The sequence below is a fragment of the Oncorhynchus tshawytscha genome, linkage group LG14 (genome assembly GCF_018296145.1).
Source record: "Oncorhynchus tshawytscha isolate Ot180627B linkage group LG14, Otsh_v2.0, whole genome shotgun sequence".
NCBI lineage: Eukaryota > Metazoa > Chordata > Actinopteri > Salmoniformes > Salmonidae > Oncorhynchus > Oncorhynchus tshawytscha.
In genome coordinates this window covers 2,729,149-2,753,678 of record NC_056442.1, presented here as the reverse complement: position 1 = coordinate 2,753,678, position 24,530 = coordinate 2,729,149, and the positions used below count along the sequence as shown (strand labels likewise).

Below are 24,530 nucleotides of genomic sequence, written 5' to 3'. Positions count from 1 at the left end.
ATTCCAGTAAACTGGATAAGGTAGAAGAAGCATCTTGCTCTGAATATATATTTTTTTGACATGTAGCTTGTTTTGGGGGAAATCTAAATTAAATAACCTCAGACAAATTGAGCCAATGCATATTTTAATCGTGGTGGTTGAGCTTACATCTAAATTGAAAATATTAACTAATTAATATGGCTCTTCAATGTAATATTGAATAATACATGGGATGGGCACCATGCCACGAACAAGTGATTGTTCTTTAAATTGCCAAATACTTTTTTTCAATTGTTAGATTGGACTTGACACACAAGGGATAGTATTCTCAATGCCCTTGTTTTGGTGAAACTCCATCATTCTAGCCCTGTTCTATATCTGGTGCTAACATGCAATCTTGACCATATTTCTAGACTAGTGTAGACAATAATTAATTGTGAACAGATCTTCCCGACCACCTCTCGAGGTAGCCGGGGACAAATTGATTGGATGAAAGTTCAGTGGGCAGAGCTTAGTGACATGTCACTGGGTGGAGTTTACAAGTGAGTCAAGTAAAGACAAGTGTTTCAGGGAGGTGGAGTGCTTGTGGGAGGGTGTTAAAACAGGTTGCGACAGATGGTGTGGCCAGTTTGAATCCAAATGCAGCTCTTGTTTTCCAACATACTTAAATTTTTTAGTACATATCTACTGACATTCTGAAATGACTAAAGGAATGAACAGCTTTATAAAATCTATACCCGATCATGAATTCTGTCAAGAGGGCAGATGGTGTAACAAACAAAAAATATATTTCCATGAAGTCCATCTGATAAAGGTAGGCTACCAGGGCAGCAGAATGTTGAACATATCACTTACTGCATCACAATTCTGTTCTAGATGGTGCCCTCCCTCCTGCTGGTGCTGTGGACTATGACCACAAGGTCACAGGTTCAAGTCTTGCCATGCCAATGACCTTTCTCAAGTTATATTTTGAACCGTAGTCACTCCCTATATTCAAATGATGAGATTCCCAATGTTAAGACATATTGATCCCTTGAATCAATGATTTGAGGGACTATTTAAAATGGTTTGACAATCCGGATCTGTTTAAACTTGTAAGATATCAAGATACAATTAGTCCTCGATGGCCTCTGGAGGTAGTCAGGAAGAATCACCATCAATAATTGTAATATTCTACACGGGTCTAGAAATGGTCACAATCAGAATATGGACAAGATCAAGACACAGGACCCATGTTAACACCAGGTATAAACGGGGCTTCGAATGGCAAACTGACATTGTTAGATTAAAATGTTAAAAAAACATTAAAAAAAACAAGAGACACTTAAAAGAGTCAGGCTGTATCAGAAGGAACTTACACCCGAGCCAAAACAGATTTACTTAACATATTGTACTAAAGTAATATTGACCCTTTTCAACCCTGGGATTTCATTTTTTGTTATCACATTGATACTACTGTACCACAACACCAATAAAAGAAATGCATACATAGTTTTCCTGGTTTGTCATTTTATATAGATTTTTTTTGTTGCTATTAGATGCTTATTGTTATCAGTTAAAAGCAGTTTGGCAAAACAGGATGAAACAATTCAAGGATGTAGGAGCCAACCATGTAACAAAAAAACAGACAAAGCACAGTTGCACAGGTCTAGGAGTTAGTATCCTTTGAGGCAAAGTGCAATATAGTGGTGGTAGCCTGCACTGGCTGGGATGGGACTTGGATTCTTCAAGTCTGGAAGAACTATAGTAAACTTAAAGCTACAATCAACAGTAACCTTAATAGTAAACTCTTCAGACAAATAATTAGGAAACACGCATTTAGAGTTCACTTGCCTTTAAAATTACTTAAACATTTTAAATATCAACGTAGTACCATTTCTTGAATACAGTCAGTCCATTAAAAATCACTGAGTTTACGCCTTGAAACTGTCCACAGGGGGAGTATGAAGAGGCCTTGAATTGCCAACATTGTTAAAATGCATCCTTCCTTGAATCACTGATCAATATGCGATTGATAAATTAAACGTTTCCAAATGCCAACAAGAGCCTGGGGGACCGGGGTAGCCCGGTGAAACCAGACTGAAAGCTACAGGTACCAACAAACAGGGGAAAGGTCTGATTTGTTGCTAACCGTAACCTCTTATTGGATTGAAGGGCCTGTTCAGGCTGTCTCCCTATGCTTCTCACACATCCATCTGTAATCATAACAAGACATGGTCAGAGGTGGGACACATCATTAGAGTCAAATCAGAGACGGTTAAAAGGGGCTGATCCGTCATCTGTATTGTGGTGATTAGGTGGAGGCATGCACATTATATTTGTGTGACCAGCAATATAAACTCAGCAAAAAAAAGAAACGTCCTCACTGTCAACTTCGTTTATTTTCAGAAAACTTAACATGTGTAAATATTTGTATTAACATAATAAAGTTTTAACAACTGAGACATAGTCTGAACAAGTTCCACAGACATGGAATAATGTGTCCCTGAACAAAGGGAGGGGGTCAAAATCAGAAGTAACAGTCAGTATCTGGTGTGGCCACCAGCTGCATTAAGTACTGCAGTGAATCTCCTCATGAACTGCACTAGATTTGCCAGTTCTTGCTGTGAGATGTTACCCCTCTTCCACCAAGCCCCTGCAAGTTCCCAGACATTTCTGGGGAGAATGGCCTTGCTCCTCACCTCCGATCCCAGACGTGCTCATTGGGATTGAGATCCGGGCTCTTCGCTGGCCCATGGCAGGACACTGACAATGACTGTCTTGCAGGAAATCACTCACAGAACGAGAAGTATGGCTGGTGGCATTGTCATGCTGGAGGGGTCATGTCAGGGATGAGACTGCAGAAGGTACCACATGAGGGAGGAGGATGTCTTCCTGTAACACACAGCGTTGAGATTGCCTGCAATGACAACAAGCTCAGTCCGATGATGCTGTGACACACCACTGGGCCAGACCATGACGGACCCTTCACCTCCAAATTGATCCCGGCTCCAGAGTATAGGCCTCGGTGTAACGCTCGTTCCTTCGACGATAAATGCGAACCCGACAATCACCCTTGGTGAGAAAAAACCGTGACTTTTTGTCAGTCCTGTCTGGTCCAGCAAACGGGGTGGTTTGTGCCCATAAGCGACATTGTTGCTTGATGTCTGGTGAGGACCTGCTCTACAACAGGCCTACAAGCCCTCAGTCCAGCCTGTACAGATAATCTGAGCATTGATGGAGGGATTGTGCGTTCTAGTGTAACCCGGGGCAGTCGTTGCCATCCTTTACCTATCCCACCTGAGGTGAGATGTTCGGATGTACCGATCCTGTGCAGGTGTTGTTACACGTGGTCTGCCACTGCAAGGACGATCAGCTGTCCGTCCTGTCTCCCTGTAGCCCTGTCTTAGGTGTCTCACAGTACGGACATTGCAATTTATTGCCCTGGCCCATCTGCAGCCCTCATGCCTCCTTGCAGCGCTGTCTTAGGTGTCTCACAGTACGGACATTGCAATTATTGCCCTGGCCCACATCTCCCCAGCCCCATGCCTCCTTGCAGCATGCCTATGGCACGTTCACATAGATGAGCAGGGACCCTGGGCATCTTTTTATTTTGTGTTTTTCAGAGTCAGTAGAAAGGCCTCTTTCGTGTCCTACGTTTTCATAACTGTGACCTTAATTGCCTACCGTCTGTAAGCTGTTAGTGTCTTAACGACCGTTCCACAGGTGCATGTTCATTCATTGAACAAGCATGGGATCTGCAAAGTTATTTGGATTTTTACAAATTATCTTTGAAAGACAGGGTCCTGAAAAAGAGACGTTATTTTTTTGCTGAGTTTATTAGAGGAGGAGGAGAAGACGCGGACATCACTCTCTATCATATCATCAAATATCATGCTAACTAATGGTACAGAGAAGGACAACTCACTGGCTAGATGAGGACCAGCATGTTCAGAGGCTCTCCTGGCCAGAGAGGACTTTATACCACTGTGACGAAAACACACAGAAAATTGCATCTGTAGAAAGCACTATAATAAGTATACCTCAATAGCCTAACAAGGAAAACACAGGATAGGTAAAGCTGAATGGAAAGCATCTACGAGGAATCCATCCAGTTTTTCCTCATCAGTACAAATGAAGAAAATGGCAGGAATAGACTATTGAGATGCTGCTACACCCATAGAAAAACTATTAATCAGTCAATCAATGTAGGTACTCACAATGAACTTCAGGACTCCTTGGAGGTGTGGAATCTGAGGTAGGAGATGTCTCCCTTGTCTTTGCCGCTGTCCAGGTCAGTGGTGTAGATCTGCTTGATCCCAGCTCCTCGGATCAGAGGACACACTCATCACACGGACACTTAGTCACAAACAGCATGGTGTTCTCCTCCTCACGGATCTCTTCACTCCTAGAAACGACAGTCAATCACATTTATTTACATCATAAATCCTCATGCCCAGCTACTAATTCCTGCCCCCTGGTCCGACTTCTGGGATGTACCTCCTTGCTTCCTCTCCGCTGACCTGTAAGGACTGGACAGGTCGAGAGCAAATATACCCATGTACACATTCCCTGTATTTCCTTCATCTACAGATGTAGGATCTTAATTTGATCACCCTGTTGCAGAAAAACTTTCCTGCAATGCAAGAAATGTAAAATGTGTAGTGTATGAGGTTTAAAAAGGCTTTGCCAATTCCACTTCAAAAATGTCAATACAAAAAATGTATCAAAACCTACAAAAACGTCCATTAATTATAATCCACATAATTCACATTTCCTGTTGCTGCATTTAAGCTCCTACATCTGTACCCTGTCCTCTCATATCAGTGGAGATGAAGGGTGGATATATTCCCTCTCCTCCTGACCTGAAGGTGAGTGCGTTCTGCTCAGCGTGGATGATGTGGAGCGGTACTTCCTCCTCTGGCGGTCCTGCTGTTTGGTGTCCATCTGGGGGTACTGTCCGTACTCTGAGCCCACTGGGTGGCGTTGTACCCACAACCCACCAGGTACAGCCGCCCCGTGCCATCACAACCACCCTAAAACAGTTGAGCACAGAACACAGTGAATGGCAGTTTGACCTTATTCATTTTCACATTGAAATCTTTGTTACCAGCCTTTCCACTTTATTTTTGTCATTATATTACAGAGGCAAAATACATAATATTCATGTATAGTTATGAGCTTAGAAAATACAACGGTATTTTCAATGGTTTACTCACCGATTTCCCTTCTGCCCAAATGACAGCACCAACCCCAACCTTAGGGTCCTCTGGAATAGCAACAAACAAGTAACAGTCAGACACGTTCCATCTGTTTAAACATTCAGACAGGTTGAACCACCCATCACAGCTTGTCCTGTTAGCCTTAAAACATGAACATATAATTAACCCTTGGCTGACCAACCAATCAGAGAACTCCTTTTCATAGCTGCTGTCGCTAACCACTAATGAAACTAGAATGTCTTTTGGGATACTTTCTGTTCATCAGACACCTGATACACCACCACCCCCCCCCCCCAGGGCAACACATCTCTCCAACAAACGTGCAGTCAACTGTGGGACGTTATGTCATAACAATAGTCTCGTCATTACAATAGTCTTCTCTCCTGCAATTTTTAATTGCTTGGAACTCCCCTTTATGTGATTCATCACAAAATGTGGTGACATGTCACCTTTACAAAATGACTTCCTAGTTTGAATGAGTAATCTGGCTAGTATATAGACTACTAAACAGATAATTCAGGTACCTGTTCTGTAGGCCAACAGTCTGGCCTGTACGATGCAGTGTCTGGCAATTTCCTGGGACACCCCCTGAGGCTGGGGCTGCTCCGAGGTTGCAGGCTGGGAGTCCTTCCTGTAGAAGCCATGCTGGAGAAGAGGCACACTAGCAGCTACTGAGGCCAGAACCCCAACCAGCTCCCTCATGTTCTGACGCAGGTTGGAGAAGTACGGCTCCATGCAAAAGTTCTCCAGACCTGTAGCAAGACAGTGTCAAATCCCCATCTATAAACAGTATGTTTACCATTCATTTAACAGGATCTACACAACAGATGGCGTGGCATGTGGCCTCTTGAGCAAAGGATCTCCTCAAACCTACCAATCTTGAGTTAGCCAATATAGCCAAAATACAGCTAACCGGTGAACACAAGCTAGCTAACAAGTACGGTTGAATGATTGTACTACAGACCTATTTTGGTGAGAATGTCACGGTGGCACTGTTCGTGTGGGATTAGGAACTCTTCGGAGAAAGTGTCCAGGTTCCGTCTCCTCTGCTTCCAGTAGAAGTCCCCAGCGTCCAATTCGGGGTCGTCCCCCGACACCCTCTCCATGAAGTCACACCCCCTAGAGGTCTCCTCCACAAACTGCTGCAGGCCAGGGGCCACGGGCTGCACCACCACACTGATGTGGGGCCGGCTGTTGGACTTCAGCTTCTCGGATGCAATGGCGTCCAGCATGGCCTCCTGGGAAATGGAGTCCGTCCCATTAGGCCTGACCGCTAGCAGACTCATCTCAGGGTCACCAGGCCAGAAGGAGATGCGGCTCACCCCAGCTGGAGATGACAGACAAGAGACAAGACTTTACAAGTGATCTCTCTCTCTCTCTCTCTCTCTCTCTGTGTGTGTGTGTATACACTGCTCAAACACTTAAACAACACAATGTAACTCCAAGTCAATCACACTTCTGTGAAATCAAACTGTCCACTTAGGACGCAACACTGATTGACAATAAATTTCACATGCTGTTGTGCAAACGGAATAGACAACAGGTGGAAATTATAGGCAATTAGCAAGACACCCCCAATAAAGGAGTGGTTCTGCAGGTGATAACCACAGACCACTTCTCAGTTCCTATGCTTCCTGGCTGATGTTTTGGTCACTTTTGAATGCTGGCGGTGCTTTCACTCTAGTGGTAGCATGAGACGGAGTCTACAACCCACACAAGTGGCTCAGGTAGTGCAGCTCATCCAGGATGGCACATCAATGCGAGCTGTGGCAAGAAGGTTTTCTGTGTCTGTCAGCGTAGTGTCCAGAGCATGGAGGCGCTACCAGGAGAAAGGCCAGTACATCAGGAGACGTGGAGGAGGCCGTAGGAGGGCAATAACCCAGCAGCAGGACCGCTACCTCCGCCTTTGTGCAAGGAGGAGCAGGAGGAGCACTGCCAGAGCCCTGCAAAATGACCTCCAGTAGGCCACAAATGTGCATGTGTCTGCTCAAACGGTCAGAAACAGACTCCATGAGGGTGGTATGAGGGCCCGACGTCCACAGGTGGGGGTTGTGCTAACAGCCCAACACCGTGCAGGGCGTTGGCATTTGCCAGAGAACACCTAGATTGGCAAATTCGCCACTGGCGCCCTGTGCTCTTCACAGATGAAAGCAGGTTCACACTGAGCACGTGACAGACGTGACAGAGTCTGGAGACGCCGTGGAGAACGTTCTGCTGCCTGCAACATCCTCCAGCATGACCGGTTTGGCGGTGGGTCAGTCATGGTGTGGCATTTCTTTGGGGGCTGCAGCCCTCCATGTGCTCGCCAGAGGTAGCCTGACTGCCATTAGGTACCAGATGAGATCCTCAGACCCCTTGTGAGACCATATGCTGGTGCGGTTGGCCCTGGGTTCCTCCTAATGCAAGACAATGCTAGACCTCATGTGGCTGGAGTGTGTCAGCAGTTCCTGCAAGATGAAGGCATTGATGCTATGGACTGGACCTCCCATTCCCCAGACCTGAATCCAATTGAGCACATCTGGGACATCATGTCTCGCTCATCCACCAACGCCACCTCATCAGGAACATGCCCAGGCGTTGTAGGGGAGGAGTCATACAGGCACGTGGAGGCCACACACACTACTGAGCCTCATTTTGACTTGTTTTAAGAACATTACATCAAAGTTGGATCAGCCTGTAGTGTGGTTTTCCACTTCAATTTTGAGTGTGACTCCAAATCGCGACCTCCATGGGTTGATAAATTTGATTTCCATTGATAATTTGTGTGATTTTGTTGTCAGCACATTCAACTATGTAAAGAAAAAAGTATTTAATAAGAATATTTCATTCATTCAGATCTAGGATCTGTTATTTTAGTGTTCCGTTTATTTTTAGAGCAGTGTATATATAAATCTCACCATTGATAAGCATCTTGAGGCAGGTAGCGCAGGGTCTCTAGGAGAAATAGAGGTCTGAGGCAGCCAGCCTGGGCCGTGTCTGATCACAGCTACCTGCCCCACATGGAGCTCTGGACCGGGCAGTGGAGACCCACCACCCTCTGGTCCCGAACCACCACCAGGCCTGTACCCCCGCGTCTGACACACAGAAACAGACAGGAGATAAGGGAGAAAAGTGGATGGATGCATATCATATAATTGATGATGCTCAATATGGTAATTTATTACGGAGTTATCTATACAAATAAATGTAAAATGACACATACACCTATTAGGTGTAGTGAAATGTGTTGTTTACAGGGTCAGCCATAGTACAGCGCCCTGAGCAAATTAGGGTTAAGTGCCTTGCTCGAGGCATCCTGATTATTCACCTTGTTGGCTCAGGTATTCAAACTAGCGACCTTTGATTACTGGCCCAACGTTCTAACAACAATATGTAATGGCGCTACACAGTGCATTCTGAAAGTATTAAGACCCCTTGACTTTTTCCACATCACAGCCTTATTCTAAAATGGATTTTTAAATAAATGTTCTTCATCAATCTACGACAATACCCCATAATGACAAGGCAAAAGCAGGTTTTTAGAAATGTTTGAAAATGTATTACAAAATTAAAAACTGAAATATCACATTTACATAAGTTTCAGACCTTTGTAGAAGCACCTTTGACAGCCTCAAGTCTTCTTGGGTATGACGCTACAAGTTTGGCAGACCTGTATTAGGGAGTTTCTCACATTCTTCTGCAGATCCACTCTTCACCGTAGGGATGGTGCCAGGTTTCATCCAGACGTGATGCTTTGTATTCAGGCAAATAATTCAATCTTGGTTTTATCAGACCAGAAAATCTGGTTTCTGATGGTCTGAGAGTCCTTTAGGTGCCTTTTGGCAACCTCAAGTGGGCTGTCATGTGCCATTTACTGAGAAGTGGCTTCCGCCTGGCCACTCTGCCATAAAGGCCTGATTGATGGAGTGCTGATGAGATGGTTGTCCTTCTGGGAGGTTCTCCCATCTCCACAAAGGAACTCTGGAGCTCTGTCAGAGTGACCATCGGGTTTCTTGGTCACATCCCTGGCCAAGGCCCTTATCCCCCGGGCTCAGTTTGGCCGAAATGCCAGCACTAGGAAGAGTCTTGGTGATTCCCAGCTTCTTCCATTTAAGAATGGGGCGGCAGGTTAGAGCGTTGACTAGTAACCGAAAGGTCGCAAGATCGAATCCAGATGACAAGGTAAAAAATGTAATTCTGCCCCTGAACAAGGCAGTTAACCCACTGTTCCTAGGCCGTCATTGAGAATAAGAATTTGTTCTTAACTTAGACTTGCCTAGTTAAATAAAAGGTAAAAAAATATTGTTTTTTTTAAAGAATGATGCAGGCCACTGTGTTCTTGGAGACCTTCAATGCTGCAGAAATGTTTTGGTACCCTTCCACAGATCTATGCCTCGAGACAATCCTGTCTCTGAGCTCTTTGGACAATTCCTTTGACCTCATGGCTTGGTTTTTGCTCTGAAATGCACGGTCAACTGTGGGACCTTATATAGACAGGTGTGTGCTTTTCCAAATCATGTCCAATCCATTGAATTTCCCACAGGTAGATTCCAATCAAGTTGTAGAAACATCTCATGGATGATCGATGGAAACAGGATGCACCTGAGCTCAATTTCAAGTCTCACAGCAAAGGGTCTGAATACTTATATAAATAAGGCATTTCTGTTTTTATTTTAATACATTTGCAAAATTCTAGCCTGTTTTCACTTTGTTATTATGGGTTATTGTGTGTAGATTGATGAGGGGGAAAGGCTGTAACAACAAAATGTGGAAAAGGAAGGGTATAACTTCATTCTGAATGCACTGTAGGGCCAAATCTGATGTCATTCTGGTTTACGTCTTCTGGTTCCTCCTTGGGGAAAAGTTCCATCCATAAAGACATTTGCTTCCTCTTCCCACTGCAACTCTGGAGCTCTGACATAGAATGTGAAACTGTTGGCCAGTACATTTCTCTTCAAAACATGTGACTCTGGCATTCATAGGGGAGAACAACCAAACGGATGCTTGATCCAGCAACCCTACTATTACAGAGCAAGCCCAGCTTACCTGTCCGGTGCCTTAAAGCTCAAGACATTTTTGCAGAACCAGTCACATGATCCTTGGATCGCCACTACCCGAAACCGCTACCATTTAAGTTTCAACTTCAATGGGGTGACAAAATTGTTACAACAAAAAAAATAGGACCGGTTGTACTATTTAATGGTTTTGATATGATTAATTTCAGAAATTCTGACATAAAGATGTAGTATATTTAATTAAACTGCTAATAATAGTAGGTCAATTTCATATTCACAAATGGTCTAATTCAAAACCTAACTTTTTTCACTTTGAGTTTAAACAATATGGCACGACTTTAACTAAAATGAAAAACAAAAAGGCAATTCAAACTTGTATTATTGATATGATTTGTTTGTTTAGGATTCCTGGCAATGTAAATAGTTTGTATTCTTGTTTGCATGTGACTATTCTTTTGTTTGAGGATATTTGTAAATAAAATAAAATAAAAAATTCAAATGGGGTGACGTCAGACAGTTGGGACGTCCCAAGGATCCCGTTTGGACGTTTCTAGACAGTCACTAGGTAGGTTACAGACTTGTGGGTTCAAACTAATAAAAGCCTAGACGGTGACACAATTACGTCTTTATTTTTAATATGCCTCAAAGCTCATTATTCCGTGTGAGTAGCAATATTATATCGAACAGTAAAAACATTCGCAGCATTTTCTGTCAAGCTGTCAACTCGCCAGTAACTGACAGCGCAGTAGTCTCACCTTGTACTTTGGTGTCGGTTTGTGTGCTGGCTTCCCTTACATCGCGATATCCTTTACAGTTGCATGAAGCGGCACAGGTTGGTTTCAAATATTGGTTCGACTGTACAGTATCCGTCGTTGCCATTCAATCAATTGAATGTAAAATGTAGCGAACGTCTCCAGACAAGGCAAATACGTATGATGATTTGATGTTGGTTTCTGAACAGCTAAGCTAGGCTTCTTCCTATATCTTCTGACGTAGAACAAATAGGCGGAGCTAGTCTTACACCCAACCCCCAGAACTGTCAAGCGCAGTGTTTGTTGTAAATGTTCTGCATTCTTGGTTGCAATTAAAAAACAATTGTCAGATTACATCTGCATTCCACTATAAGTATGTAATTTCATTCATGACGTGATAATCTTAAAACATAAGGCCCGTGGAGGTGTGGTATATGGCCAATATTCCACGGCTAAGGGCTGTTCTTAAGCACAACGAAATGCCTGAACACAGCCCTTAGCTGTGGTACAATGGCCATACATCAAACCCCTGAGGTGCCTTATTGCTATTATAAACTGGTTACCAACGTAATTAGAGCAGTAGAAATAAATGTTATCATACCCGTGGTATAGGGTGTGATATACCACAGCTGTCAGCCAATCAGCATTCAGGGCTTGACCCTCCAGGTTAAAATAAAAAGGTATTCATTTGGCAAGTGTCTCTAGGATTAGAGAATGTATGTGATGGCCTCTAGATGGCAGCATAAGGACATGTTTGTAATTATCTCTTATTGCTCATATGAATGTTCAAAACAATAATATATGAAGTAATTTCTAATGCATCATCCAGCATTGTATACAATAATGTAGTTTTGTTTATTTCAAAGTGGTTGCATTTCATTTTTTGCAAGTCGATAAACATGTTGGGAATTGCGGCATCAATATAAACTCTTTCCATCCTAAATAATAAACAACAAATCTAAGAGTACAATGCATTGAATTTAAATTTCAGTACAAACACTCACTTCAAAGTAAATTAGAATGTAGTAATGAACGTTAAACCATTAAAACAATATTCAAAGCAGCAGAATGATTGGAAATGCTGGGGTGGAGTAATCTCAACCAAAGGAATGCAATAAGTAATAGTAAAAAATGTAGATAATATCTATTTTTGTAAGAATAAAAAAAGTTCACACAGTAACAAGTTGTATATGGTCCAAATGTTTTGTTTTCTGTCTGGTAAAAGAACTGAAGAGTTGAAAACCAACTTCCTGCTCATTGTTGCATTGCATCACCATGTTCATCTCAAGTCTCGAGAATTAACGTGCCTGAATGAATAAATGACAAGCTCTGCTCTACTTGTCAGTACACAGCATATTACAAATCATATTGAAACTGTCATTTCTCAAAACATCCACAGGCTCTGAACCATAAAACCCTGTCAAATATATTTCTGGCCAGCTACATCAAAACCCTTCAACAGTAGAGCAAAGTACACAACTTTGATGCAAAAAATATATAATAAAAATCTAAAAATCGTAAGTTGACTGCCATCACCTGCCACCAGACATTGTCAGGCATGTAACCGTGTCCATCTTAAGCTAGGGATCTATGGTCCTCCAATTAAACTGACACTAAATGAGCAGTCTGATGCCATTTAGCAGGTTTGTAAACATGCAGTACAGCAATGAACTTTGATGTCACTGTTTTGACTGGTAAAGGAACTTCCTCCCCACAGTGCCATCTGTCCACGTGGAATATTAGGTACAGGCAGGGACTGGCTTTGGCTTTTTGGCTGTGTAACTGAGGTGAGCCATAGTCACCAGATGACCTCACCAGACGCGCCAGACATTGTCTCAATGGATTAATAATATGGCAATTTAGGGATCCAGGTTCAAGCTAGCCGCTTCCATGTTCATACCATTTATTTCTTGTCCTTTCTACCATGGCCAAGTAGTGTCAAGCCAAACTAGTTCATGCCAGCCCTTTCCCCCTTCCTTCCGGGGCTGGTTAGTGGTCAGTCAGTTTTTGAAGGCCCCACAGCGGCTGGCTCTGCAGATGAACTTTTGAGCATGTTGCCATCGATCTGCCAGAAGGCTGCAGTCTGGGTCACCTCTGTCAGGTGGTTCACACAGAACTTGAAGCAGAACTCCTCCAGGTCCTACAGGGAAGCCGATCACATCCAGTCACAGTATGAACACGGGTACAGTATACAGCAGGTCAACAACAAGTCCGCCCAAACCGCCCCCCAGTGATGTTTGGGGCCCACCTTAGTTTTGGTCAGAAAAGACTAAAGTCACCAAGAATTCAGAAAAAAAAAAAACAGCTTAACGTATGCAATCAAGGTATCTTTGTTATTTTCAAATCAAATCTATTTTGGGGCTTAGTTGTATCCAATTTGTAGAGTACAACTTATAATTATGTTCCAGCACCCCAACCATCCCCTACGCATAAAAAAACAGCCCGCGGCTGAATCTAGTTGCCTAACCCTGGCATACAGTACCTAAATATGTATAAGATGGAATACGAGGTCATCTGACTAATATGTCCATAATGACATGGCTAACGTCTCTCGTAGAAGGCAGCCTCAAGAAGCTTGTGGTAACCAGTAAGCATCGGAGTGGTTAACCCTTAGTAGTGACACTGTCACAGTGTGTCTCACCTCAGCGTCGTATCGCACGGCGGCAGAGAGCAGAGAGAAGGCGTTCTCCACGGTGATGCCTCTCTGATGATGTGTTGACACAGACGTTTCAGACGGTTCTCACAGTAGGATGGGCCAGGTCCAACAGGCCTGAAACAGAGACACAGTTCGTACACACAGCGGCTTTCCTATGGATGGACTTTTATAACTCAATAAAGTCATTTGTTTTGATTCTGGGGCCCCGTATAGATCCTAAACAGGATTCCTGCTTCAGTCCAACTCACCAATGGCGTCCTCTGGGGGCAGGTCTACGTTGTCAGTGTAGAGGAACTCCAAGAAGGAGCGGTAGACGGGGTAGGAGAACTGGTCGATCTCAATCACCTCCTTCATGTCCTCTGTCCAGTGGGACTGGAACATGGAGCGGAAGTGTTCACACCTGACAGAAACAATGATGGACACATGTTGTCGTGTTACGTCTATAGACAGGTTTTATTGTACCTGGTTGGTCCTATTGGAAAGGCTAAACTAGAAAAGCTACATTACTTCAAATAAAATGTGTGTGCTTGCTTCAGCAGTTTAAAAAAATATATATATATTTTTTTTACAAAGATTCACATACCGGATCTTGAGCACGGCCTTGTGTACGTGGATGTATTTCCCATCCACACTGAACTTGAGGTCGGCCGTCTCAGGGCTGTCGAACTCTTTCCTCAGAGACTGGGCCACAGTCAGGAAGTCATCATGCTCTACAACAGAACACAACGCCTTAGCTGGGAATCGTGTGTGTGTGTGTGTGTGTGTGTGTGTGTGTGTGTGTGTGTGTGTGTGTGTGTGTGTGTGTGAGAGAGAGAGGGTTATCCTAGACCATTGGTTAGGGGAACCGCCTACTTAGAGATCAGAAAAAAAATACATAACCAAGTTACATACTGCACCTTTAAATAACATTTAATAAATGATTAAATTAACTCACCCATGGAGAGTAGCCTCCACATGACAGACGGCGTAGCGAAGCAGGCAAAGACGTCGTCAGTGCAGGAGAAGTGTGTGAGGTGTGGCAGCACGATGGACTGACCCCTACACTGGCCCCACATGTACACCTGGCCGCTCTGGGTCTTACAGGCAGATGTGTGTGTGGAGTGGCACGCCGCGATCTCCACTATCCTGCTGGGGGGGGGTGTTACACACACAGAGTGTCTGTGTAACGGTACTCCTGTGTCTTTTGACCGCAAAAAGAAATTCTGTGATTCTTGAGTGCATTGTTTCTTTTTACACGTCTCCCTACTCTGTCTCTCTGTGCCACGCCTCTCAGTGTTTTCCTTGTCCTTTTGCTGCCTACGGTGGGCCTCTCCTCTCCCTAAGATGAAGACAGGAAACACAAAAAGAGAAGGAAGAATGACAGGACACTGCTGAAGTCACTGCTGTTCCATGAATTTAACTATATGGGATATACACTATGTACTAAAGTATCTGGACACCCCTTTGAATTAGTGGATTTGGCCATTTCAGCCACACCTGTCCCGGGTGCGACAGGTGTATAAGGGCGCTGTACTGCAGCAGCCACGCTGTCCATCAGAGAAACATTGGCAGTAGAACCGGCCGTGACCGAAGAGCTCCGTGACTTTCAACCTGGCCTAGCGTCGTCCGGGTTGCCACCTTTCCAACAAGTCCTTGTCTCATCGCGCACCAGCAACTCCGTGGTGGGCCTAAGTCAACTAACCAAGGTTGCCAGGTGCACAGTGTTTCCTGAAGTGGAAACATCTAGAGCAAGAAGCAGCTCAGCCGTGTATCGGAGGACGCATGACTTTCAGAACTCGTCTCTCCCGAGTGCTGAGCGTGTTGTAGCGATGAGACAAGATAGTAGCTACTAAAAACACTCAAACAGACTAAATTGGATGCCACTGGAAGAAAAAGGGGGTAACATTTTAAAAAAAGCTTCAAGAAAATTTCAAAACAGCCACACACAAGCATAAGATCACCATGCGCAATGCCATGCGCGTCAGCTGGAGCGTCATTAGACTCTGGAGCAGCGGAAACGTGTTCTCTGGAGTGATGAATCACGCTTCACCATCTGGCAGTCAGGTGGATGAATCTGGGTTTGGAGGATGCCAGGTGAAAGCTACCTGCCCCAATGGATAGTGTCAACTGTAAAGTTTGGTGGATGAGGAATAATGGTCTGGAGCTGTTTTTCATGGTTGGGGCTAGGCCACTTAGTTCCAGTGATGGGAAATGTTAACACTACAGCATACAATGACATTCTAGACCATTCTGTGCTTCCAACTTTGAGGAAGGCCCTTTCCTGTTTCAGCATGACAATACCCCCAGGCACAAAGCGAGTTCTATACAGAAATGGCTTGTCAAGATCGGTGTGGAAGAACTTGACTGTCCTGCACAGAACCCCATCGAACACCTTTGGGATGAATTGGAACGCAGACTGCGAGCCAGGCCTATTCGGCCAACATCAGTGCCCGACCTCACTAATGCTTGTGGCTGAATGGAAGCAAGTCCCCGCAGCAATGTTCCAACATCTAGTGGAAAGCCTTCCCAGAAGAGTGGAGGCTGCTATAGCAACAAGGGGGGGGACCAAGCCCATATTAATGCCCATGATTTTGGAATGAGATGTTCAATGAGAAGGTGTCCACATACTTTTGGTCATTAGTGTAGCTTATGTCAGAATTGATCTTTCGCAGCAGGTTAGGAAAATTAACGTAGCAGCTTAGGAGTATTAGGTTAGGGTTAGCTAAAATATTATACTTTGACGTCAATTTGACATAAACTGTATCCTTTTTAGCCATGACCGTATTCCATGAACACAGAAGGTTGCTGGTTTTATTGTGCCCTCTGTCTTGTAGCTTGATCTCAAGGCCAACCTGAGGCTCATTCAAGAGTGTTATGACATGTTACACAACATTCAGAGATAGAAATGAACATGACAAATGTCCACGATCTATTCCCGAATTAAATCCCAATAACTGGTTTGCATGTTTTCAGTGAAAAGTTCATGCCTGTCAAGTGTCAAAACCATCTGTACCCCAGCCCACAACATAATGGCCCCCTCTCTCCCCTCCATTCTAGTTTTGCGTCATTGTGACAGGGACAATGTAAACTCAGAGACAGATTATTCCAGAACTGGTGTGAGCCAATGTTTGGACTATGCAGTGTTACCGTATGGACCCACACTGATGGAATACAACAGAGAACACGAAGAGAAAAGAGAACTAACCATGGGTCTCTGAAAGATGACGGTTTCAACTGGGGCTTTTAGTGGGCAGTAGCAGCCACCAGAGCTACATCTCAATCCTGTGAGTGTGTTCTCTCCCTTACCTCTCCTTCTCAGCCATGATGTGTACAGGACTGAGCTGGTTGCTCTTGTTGCCAGTACCCAGCTGTCCGTAGGTGTTAGCCCCCCAGGCATACAGCAGGCCCTCATCTGTTAAAGCCAGGGAGTGGGCGAAGCCTGACGCGATCTAGAAGACAAGTCCTTAAGGGTTTTACACAGTGGGAGTGGACAGCAACAAGGCTCTGGGCTCAGTTCTGTTTTGTATTAGTTTGAGTTGAAGTAGACATGAGTAGATGATTCAGATAGAGACATACAGGTGGTAGTAGTGTACACTACTGTCCAGTCTTACCTGTAGTACACAGAGACCCTGGAGGGCTGCAAGGCGACAGGGGGTCAGCTGGTTACCGTTGTTGCCCACTCCCAGCTGGCCATTCCCATTGTAGCCCCAGCCAAACACCTGCAACACACGCAGGCCACTGTAGTCAGCAATATCTTCCTTTATGTACATGTTGCTATATAACATTTTGCTTTGACTTTCTCTGGACCGGAGGGAACTATACAATATAAACCCATCCTTCCCAAGGGCTTGGTCTCTCACCTCCCCATTGTCGAGCACAGCCATGGAGGAGGTCTGTCCACAGGCGATGCCCATCACCACTTTACCCTGCAGGCAGTTGGTCACCCTGCGGGGGGTTGGCTGGTTGGCTGTGGCACCTGAGCCCACCTGGCCACAGTTGTTGTAACCCCACGCAAACACCTAGCAGATACAATCATATACACACCGACTGTCAACACTATACACAATCACACCTTGTGACCAGTGATCCTAGGTAACCATGATATTAGGGCATGTAGTAACTATCCCTTTACAGTGCTGAGTAACATATTTCAACACATCCAAGATAGCCCTAAATATCTACTTTTGGAAATCATTAATAATTTCTACATTAACTTCAATCGTGTGTGAGACCAGGCCAGTGGGCCTGGGTTAGATACAACCAGCCTGGACACAGTGAACAGATTGTGTGTGAGACCAGGCCAGTGGGCCTGGGTTAGATGCAGCCAGCCTGGACACAGTGAACTGAGATAATACCTTCCTAACCTGCTGCTGGGACAAACATAAACCACTTAAAGTGACCACTGATCAGCTCTGGTTAGAAAACTTGAACCTGACAGGGTTCCATAGTCCACTCCACACACTGACAGGCTACACACAACCTCCACCAATACTCCACTCATGTTCATCAACAGTGTTTTTATTCTCTTAAACATCATGTACCTAGCAGTAGTACTGTAGCAGTAGCATTAAGACACTGACATCTTGAAACAGGCTTATTTCAGGGTTACAAGTGTATGTAAAAGGACTTCCCTTCTTCCCCTGTAAAAGTATTTCCCTTCTTCTATCCCCTCACCTCTCCATCGTGTGTCAGGGCCAGAGAGTGATGGGACCCACAGGCCACTTGTGTTATTTTCTTGTTCTGCAGGTTGGTTGAAACCAGGATGGGTGACACCCCCTGGTTGGTGGTCCCGTTGCCCAGCTGGCTGTATCCATTGTGCCCCCAGGCAAACAACTCTCCCCCTGAGAAACAAACGCACCAAAGTAACAGAGCTATTTAAGTAAGCTGCAAAATTATACTATGACAATTATACTGGCTTTTGGTAAAGTTCTAGTAACGTGCCAACGTTGCCATTTGGTGGTGGTAAAAAAAGGTAAGGAAAGTGGGCACCATACCTTCTGTGGCCAGTAAGATGTGTGGTCCACTGCCATAGCTAAGACTGACCACCTTCTTGCCTTGGAGGAAGTCTAGTTTCTTAGGGACCATGGTGCTCTGACTGTCTCCCGTCCCCAGACAGTTACTGCAGTTCAGCCCAAACACCAACACCTACAGGGAGATCAGAGACAAAGAGGAGAAGGCAGGGAGAGTATGCCATTACATGTAATTATATTTATTTAACCAAGAAACTCCACTCAGTAACCATTTCCACTGCTTTCCAGAGAGTTCTCTACTACATAAAAAACAATAAAGTTGTTCTATATAATCAAGACGCCCCCAGTCTCACCTCATCGTCCTGGGTGATGTAGATGGCTTCGTTGGCTGAGGTTCCGAAGACACAGGCCTGCCTGATGCGGGAGACCACCTGAGCCCCCAGCAGGGTGAAGAGGGGCCACTTCTCCACATCCACCATGGCTGGGTACCTCACTCTGGCTCTCCACGGTGGGGGGTTCGGGGTGAGGACGGGGGGGCACAGAGGAAGGAGATGCAGGGGCTGTGAGGCCACCACTGTCCCCGCTAACACTGTTACAAGACAACCATCAAAGACAGACACAAACAAAACACTGTGTCTTAGTCTAAACCTCAGTGGTGAGGCACCCTGGTTTCATATATATATATATATATATATATATATGTTATATATATTGCTATATATATATTAATAAATTGCTCAAAGAAGTAAATTAGACATGACTTCAGGACTTTATAATGCCATCTCTGGATGCTCACGATGATATCGACATGGTTTTAAATAGTATTGGGCCATACAGACAACATGCAGATGGAGATGGAATGGCTACTTTATATGGCAAACGTTCCCATCCAGATCTTTCAACTGTCTCATACAGTTGGTTAAATAAATGGATGACTAGCTAGGTAGCTAACTACGTAAGTACTGCAGAGCCAACGCATCTCTGGCCAGGCATTGGGATTACAGTCGTGAATCTCAGCCACAACAGATGCGGCATCCATTAGCCTCCTAGCTGGCTAACAGTAGTTAGCTTACCTTCTGCCAGGTAGCAAACTAGCTTGCGACATGGTAACGGTCACCTAACAGTGACTGGTCAAACGATTCACTACGTTGAAGGCTGCACCCATGGCAGTCTCCCTTTGCTGTTTACAGTTCGCTGGCTATTTACAAAGCAAGCTAGCCTAGAACCTAGCTGGATAGATTCAGCGCTGACTAATAGCTAGCAAGCTGTAACGTTACTGTACCTAAAGCATAGCTCCATATCGTCAAGAAAACTGAGGAGAGAAACAAGAAAGACACATTTAACAGCTCGACTATTAATTAACCTACCTCAAGTAAATATGATTTGAAATCACGATTACCAAAATAAAGCTGTCACTTCGTTGTTGTCGTCGCTGATGTAAGGGTACCAGGCAGCCGCTTTGAGTTTAGCGATAGTTTTGCGCTCGAGCCCCGTCCATATTGTTGGTCCAGATGGACACTCTGACGTCATGGGCTGAAAGAAGGTGCGCTTGGTTTAGGTCATCGGCGGACAGAGTCCACGGTTGAGAAGATTTTAGGACACATGCGCCTAGCCTGGGTGCCAGTCTATTGTTCTCTTGCCAACTCCGAACGCAAGAAATGGGAATTAAGAATAACCGTTTTCAGCCCGCTGGTGTTTAAAAAAAATAATAAAAAAACATAGGCCCAATTAAAATAATAAAAACATACTTTCCTCCCTTGTGGTAATAATCACCCCACTGCTTTCACCAATCAAACCCTAGATCTGCGCAATGAGGGAGGATGCATTTTGAGTATAGAGAAACTGAGAAAGCCTGTTGGTACAGCCTCTAAAAGAAGAATGTGAAAAGACTGGATCTCATGTGACCATGTTTCTATTCTGAAACGCAAACTCAAGTTTTATTCGCAAGTGGGCACACCTGACGCTTTCACGCCTACTCCCAGACAAAAATACAAAACATTTAAAATCGAGAAGAGCCACTGGTTGCACATATCACCTAATCTCCTTTTGTTGATGTAAATCAGAGACTACCGAGGAAGACCCAACAAACTAACATTGTTCAGAAGCAGAGGTGGGACTGCCGTACTTCCTCTTTACCTTCTACCTCAGACCCTGCTTTGCCTAGCCAAGTGCGTCTGTCATGGGGCTGCTTCTATCCAAGAGGGACATCAAGAGGACTCCCACGGTTGTTCTGATGGGCCTGGGCTCATCTGGAAAGTCCACCCTGCTCTTCAGGCTCAAGACAGGGTTGGTGATGGATACTTCCCACCGTGGGCTTCAACGTGGTGACACTGGATCTGAACAAGAAAACGGCCTTGACCGTGTGGGATGTGGGCGGACAGGGGGAGATGAGGGTCAACTGGAGGTGAGTTGTTGGTTCTGTGCTATTCTATTTCTGTTTTAGCCCAGTACTACGAACACATCTCATTCCACTAATCATAATGCCTGTTATTAGACTGAACAAAAAATATAAACAACAATTAACACTTTTACGGAGTCACAGTAAATCAGTCAATTGAATTAAATAGGCCCTAATCTATGGATTTCACATGACTAGGCAGGGGTGTGGGCCTGCGAGGGCATAGGCCCATCCACTGGGGAGCCAGGCCCAGCCAATCAGAAGGGAAAAAAATCCCTGCACAAAAGGGCTTCATTACAGACAGTTTCATCTACTACCTGGGTGGCTGGTCTCAGACAATCCCGCAGCTGAAGCCGTATGTGGAGGTCCTGGGCTGGCAGGGTTATACATGGTCTGCGGTTGTGAGGTCAGTTTTTTACGCAATTTCTCTAAAACAACGTTGGAGGCAGCTTATGGTAGAGAAATGAACATTCAATACTCAGGCAACAGCTCTGGTGGACATTTATGCAGTTAGCATGCCAATTTCATGCTCCCTCAACTTGATATCTGTGGAATTTTGTGACAACTGCACATTTTAGTGGCATTATTGTCCCCAGCACAAGGTACACCAGTGTAATGATCATGCTGTTTAATCAGCTTTTTAATATGCCACACTGGTCAGGTGGATGGATTATCTTGGCAAAGAAGAAATGCTCACTAACAAGGATGTAAACAAATTTGTGCACAAAATTTGTGAGGCAAAAAATATTGAGATGAGGCAAATTTTATTTTCAATAACGGCCTAGGAACAGTGGGTTAACTGCCTGTTCAAAATGTATGTCATCTTATATTCCGGTTACAGCAACGCTCTAACCACTAAACATGAAAATGGACTTATATTTCAATGAAACATGTTGTTGAGTTTATATTTTTGTTCAGTGTAGTTTAATCAGGTGTGTAACAGTTAAAAGTCTAGAACAAATAATTGCACATTCTGTCTCCGGTCCCATGATCAGGTTGGTAGAGTACTGGAATAGAATAACCTTTTATCCTCAACTAATGACTTGCTAAAATTGCAATATCATTAGCTAGACACTACCCTGGTTCTATAATTGGCAGGTACTACCTGGAGGGCTGTAAGGCTATGGTGTTCGTGGTGGACAGTAGTGACCGGGCCAGTATAGGGGATGCTCAGAAGGCTCTGAAGAATGTTCTGTCCGACGTCAACATGAAGGGAATACCTCTGATGGTGCTGGCTAACAAGAAGGACCTCTCCAACACCATGAACATCAGAGAGGTGTCCAACCAGCTGGAGCTGCCCAGCTACAAAGACCGAGCCTGGCAGATCCAGGCATGCAGCGGCCTGAAGGGAATGGGGCTCCAGCAAGCCTTCCTCTCTGTGGCCAAACTCATCAAGAAGAGCTGAGAGGAGACACGTCAGTGGAGATATCACTGTGAGAGACACTTGACAAGTCGGAGATACTGACCATATAGTGCACTACCTTAAACTAGAACAATGTTAAAGTACCTCAGAAGTAGTGCACTATAAAGGGAATAGGGTGCCATTTGAAATGCAGATTATAACCGAACAATGATTGTGGAAGAGCCAGGATTCTCAATCCAATTATGAACTAAGCACAGGATCCATTAGGGCATTTTGATTGTGCAATCAAAATGGTTGAGATTTAACACTTAACATCACAGCAGTTAAATGTGCCTGCTAAGAGAGACTGGAGAGTATTGTTACACTTTGGAGATGTGGGGAAAGATAGCTAGGGCAACTAATATTTGTTTGCAGATTCATCACTATTTATATTAATGATAAAATAATAAAACATGCTAAACCTAATGTAAATGTCTGTCTGCTAAATGGCATTATAATGTTTGTGTAGCCAGACCTTTCTGTGTAGTGGGCATGCTAATGCCTATTATGTACATACAAAATGTCTAATTCTGCTTCTTCGGGCTTGGTAGGAGGGGTGAAGTCATTTGAGTGACAGCCACGATTGCCACAGCAGCAGTCCAGGCACCACCACCCACACCCCATTGAAGAAGACCAGGTAGATCCATAAGTAGAGCCAGTGGTCTGATTTGAGGTTGGGGCTGCCTGCCAGCCTGTCTGGACAGAAGGTCACCCAGCCTCTGTACAACTCACACACACACAACGTGATCTGGACAAAGTGCCTGAAAACAAACAGACAAGGAGACTATTCACCCGGAGGGCCAGACTGTGCAACAACAAGACAGGCTAAAAACACATGTTGACCATTTGAGATTCAAAACAAACAATGGCAAGTTTACTTAGGCTGATAACCAACTTGCGCCCAGGCTATATTTTCCATGTACAGTGCATTAGGAAAGTATTCAGACCCCTTGACTTTTTCCACATTTTGTTACATTAAAGCAACATTCTAAAAATGGATTAAATGGGGAGTTCTCAGCAATCTACACACAATACACAATCATGACAAAGCAAAAACATTTTTGACATTTTCAAACTTTTTTAACAAATCAAAAACTGAAAAACATTGGGCATACAAAATATTCAGACACTTTACTTTGAAGCACAAACTTCTCCAGAAGTTCAGTGAGTCTTCTTGAAATGTTGACCTAAATGACTAATGATGATAAATACAATCCACCTGTGTTTCAAGTCTCCGTATTGCACCTGCAGATCCTCTCAAGATCTGTCAGGCATCATGGAATAAGGAACACACCAGGCAGGTCAGCTGTTTGAAGAACTTTAAAGCCAGAGATGTTTGATACAAAGGTTTCCCAAGCTTTAAACATCCCGGGCTCTGGCTGGGCCTATTGAAATGGAAGGAGTATCAGACCACTGCAAATCTACCAAGACCCTGGCCGTCCCTCTTGGCTTTCAGCTCATCAGGGTGGTTGATCAGAGATGCAGCCAAGAGGCCCATGATCACTCTGGATGAACTGCCGAGATCTACAGCTGAGGTGGAGACTCTGTCCATTTGACAACAATCAGTCGTATATTGCACAAATTCCCTTTATGGAAGAGTGGCAAGAAGACATTTCTTAAAGATATCCATAAAAGTGTTGTTTAAATCATGCCACAAGCCAACTGGGCTGCCACATACCAACATGTGGAAGAAGGTGCCTGGTTTCCTGAAACCAAAATTGAACTTTTTGGAACAGGCAAAGATATGTTTGGCGTGGAAGCAACACAGCCCATCACCCTGAGAGAACCTTGTCCCTCTGTCAAACATGGTGGTTTAGGCAGCATCAAGGTTTGGGCCTGCTTTTCTTCAGCAGGGACAGGGAAGATGGCCAAAATTATGGGAAGATGGATGGAGCCAAATACTTCCATTCTAAGAAAACCTGATTTGGAGTCTGAGTGACCTGAGACTGGGTTTGTCTTCCAAAAGGGTGTTTCAAGACAATGATCCAAAACATCTCCACAGAGGAACTCTACAATGGAATGGTTCAAAAATAAACAATCCAGGTGTCTAGAATGGCCAAGTCAAAGCCCTTCTCCCTGAATCCTCGAGTTTGGAAAGAACTGAAAGCTGGAAGAGTTCACTTAGTGGTTCCATCCAACTTCTTCCATTTTTGAATGGAGGAATGGCCACTGTGTTCTTGGCAAAACTTCAATGCTGCA

The 24,530-nt window shown here is 44.4% G+C and overlaps 2 protein-coding genes and 1 pseudogene across 2 annotated transcripts; 1 reads left to right on the top strand and 2 right to left on the bottom strand.

The window, feature by feature from the left end:
* Window positions 1-4,186: 4,186 nt before the first annotated feature.
* LOC121839205 lies at window positions 4,187-8,112 on the bottom strand (annotated as a pseudogene).
* Window positions 8,113-12,926: 4,814 nt separating this feature from the next.
* LOC121839229 (RCC1 and BTB domain-containing protein 1-like) lies at window positions 12,927-20,355 on the bottom strand. The gene is given in 15 exon segments (XM_042296795.1): window positions 12,927-12,970; window positions 12,973-13,066; window positions 13,568-13,632; window positions 13,635-13,679; window positions 13,682-13,696; window positions 13,831-13,982; window positions 14,166-14,292; window positions 14,517-14,707; window positions 16,868-17,010; window positions 17,173-17,280; window positions 17,422-17,580; window positions 18,236-18,402; window positions 18,556-18,706; window positions 18,885-19,120; window positions 19,899-20,355. Coding segments are annotated over 14 exon segments (1,587 nt in total). The 5' UTR covers window positions 19,011-19,120; window positions 19,899-20,355.
* A 174-nt stretch (window positions 20,356-20,529) lies between these two features.
* On the top strand, window positions 20,530-22,803 carry LOC121839230 (ADP-ribosylation factor-like protein 11). The gene is given in 3 exon segments (XM_042296796.1): window positions 20,530-20,832; window positions 20,834-20,935; window positions 22,028-22,803. Coding segments are annotated over 3 exon segments (531 nt in total). The 5' UTR covers window positions 20,530-20,710; the 3' UTR covers window positions 22,335-22,803.
* Window positions 22,804-24,530: the final 1,727 nt, after the last annotated feature.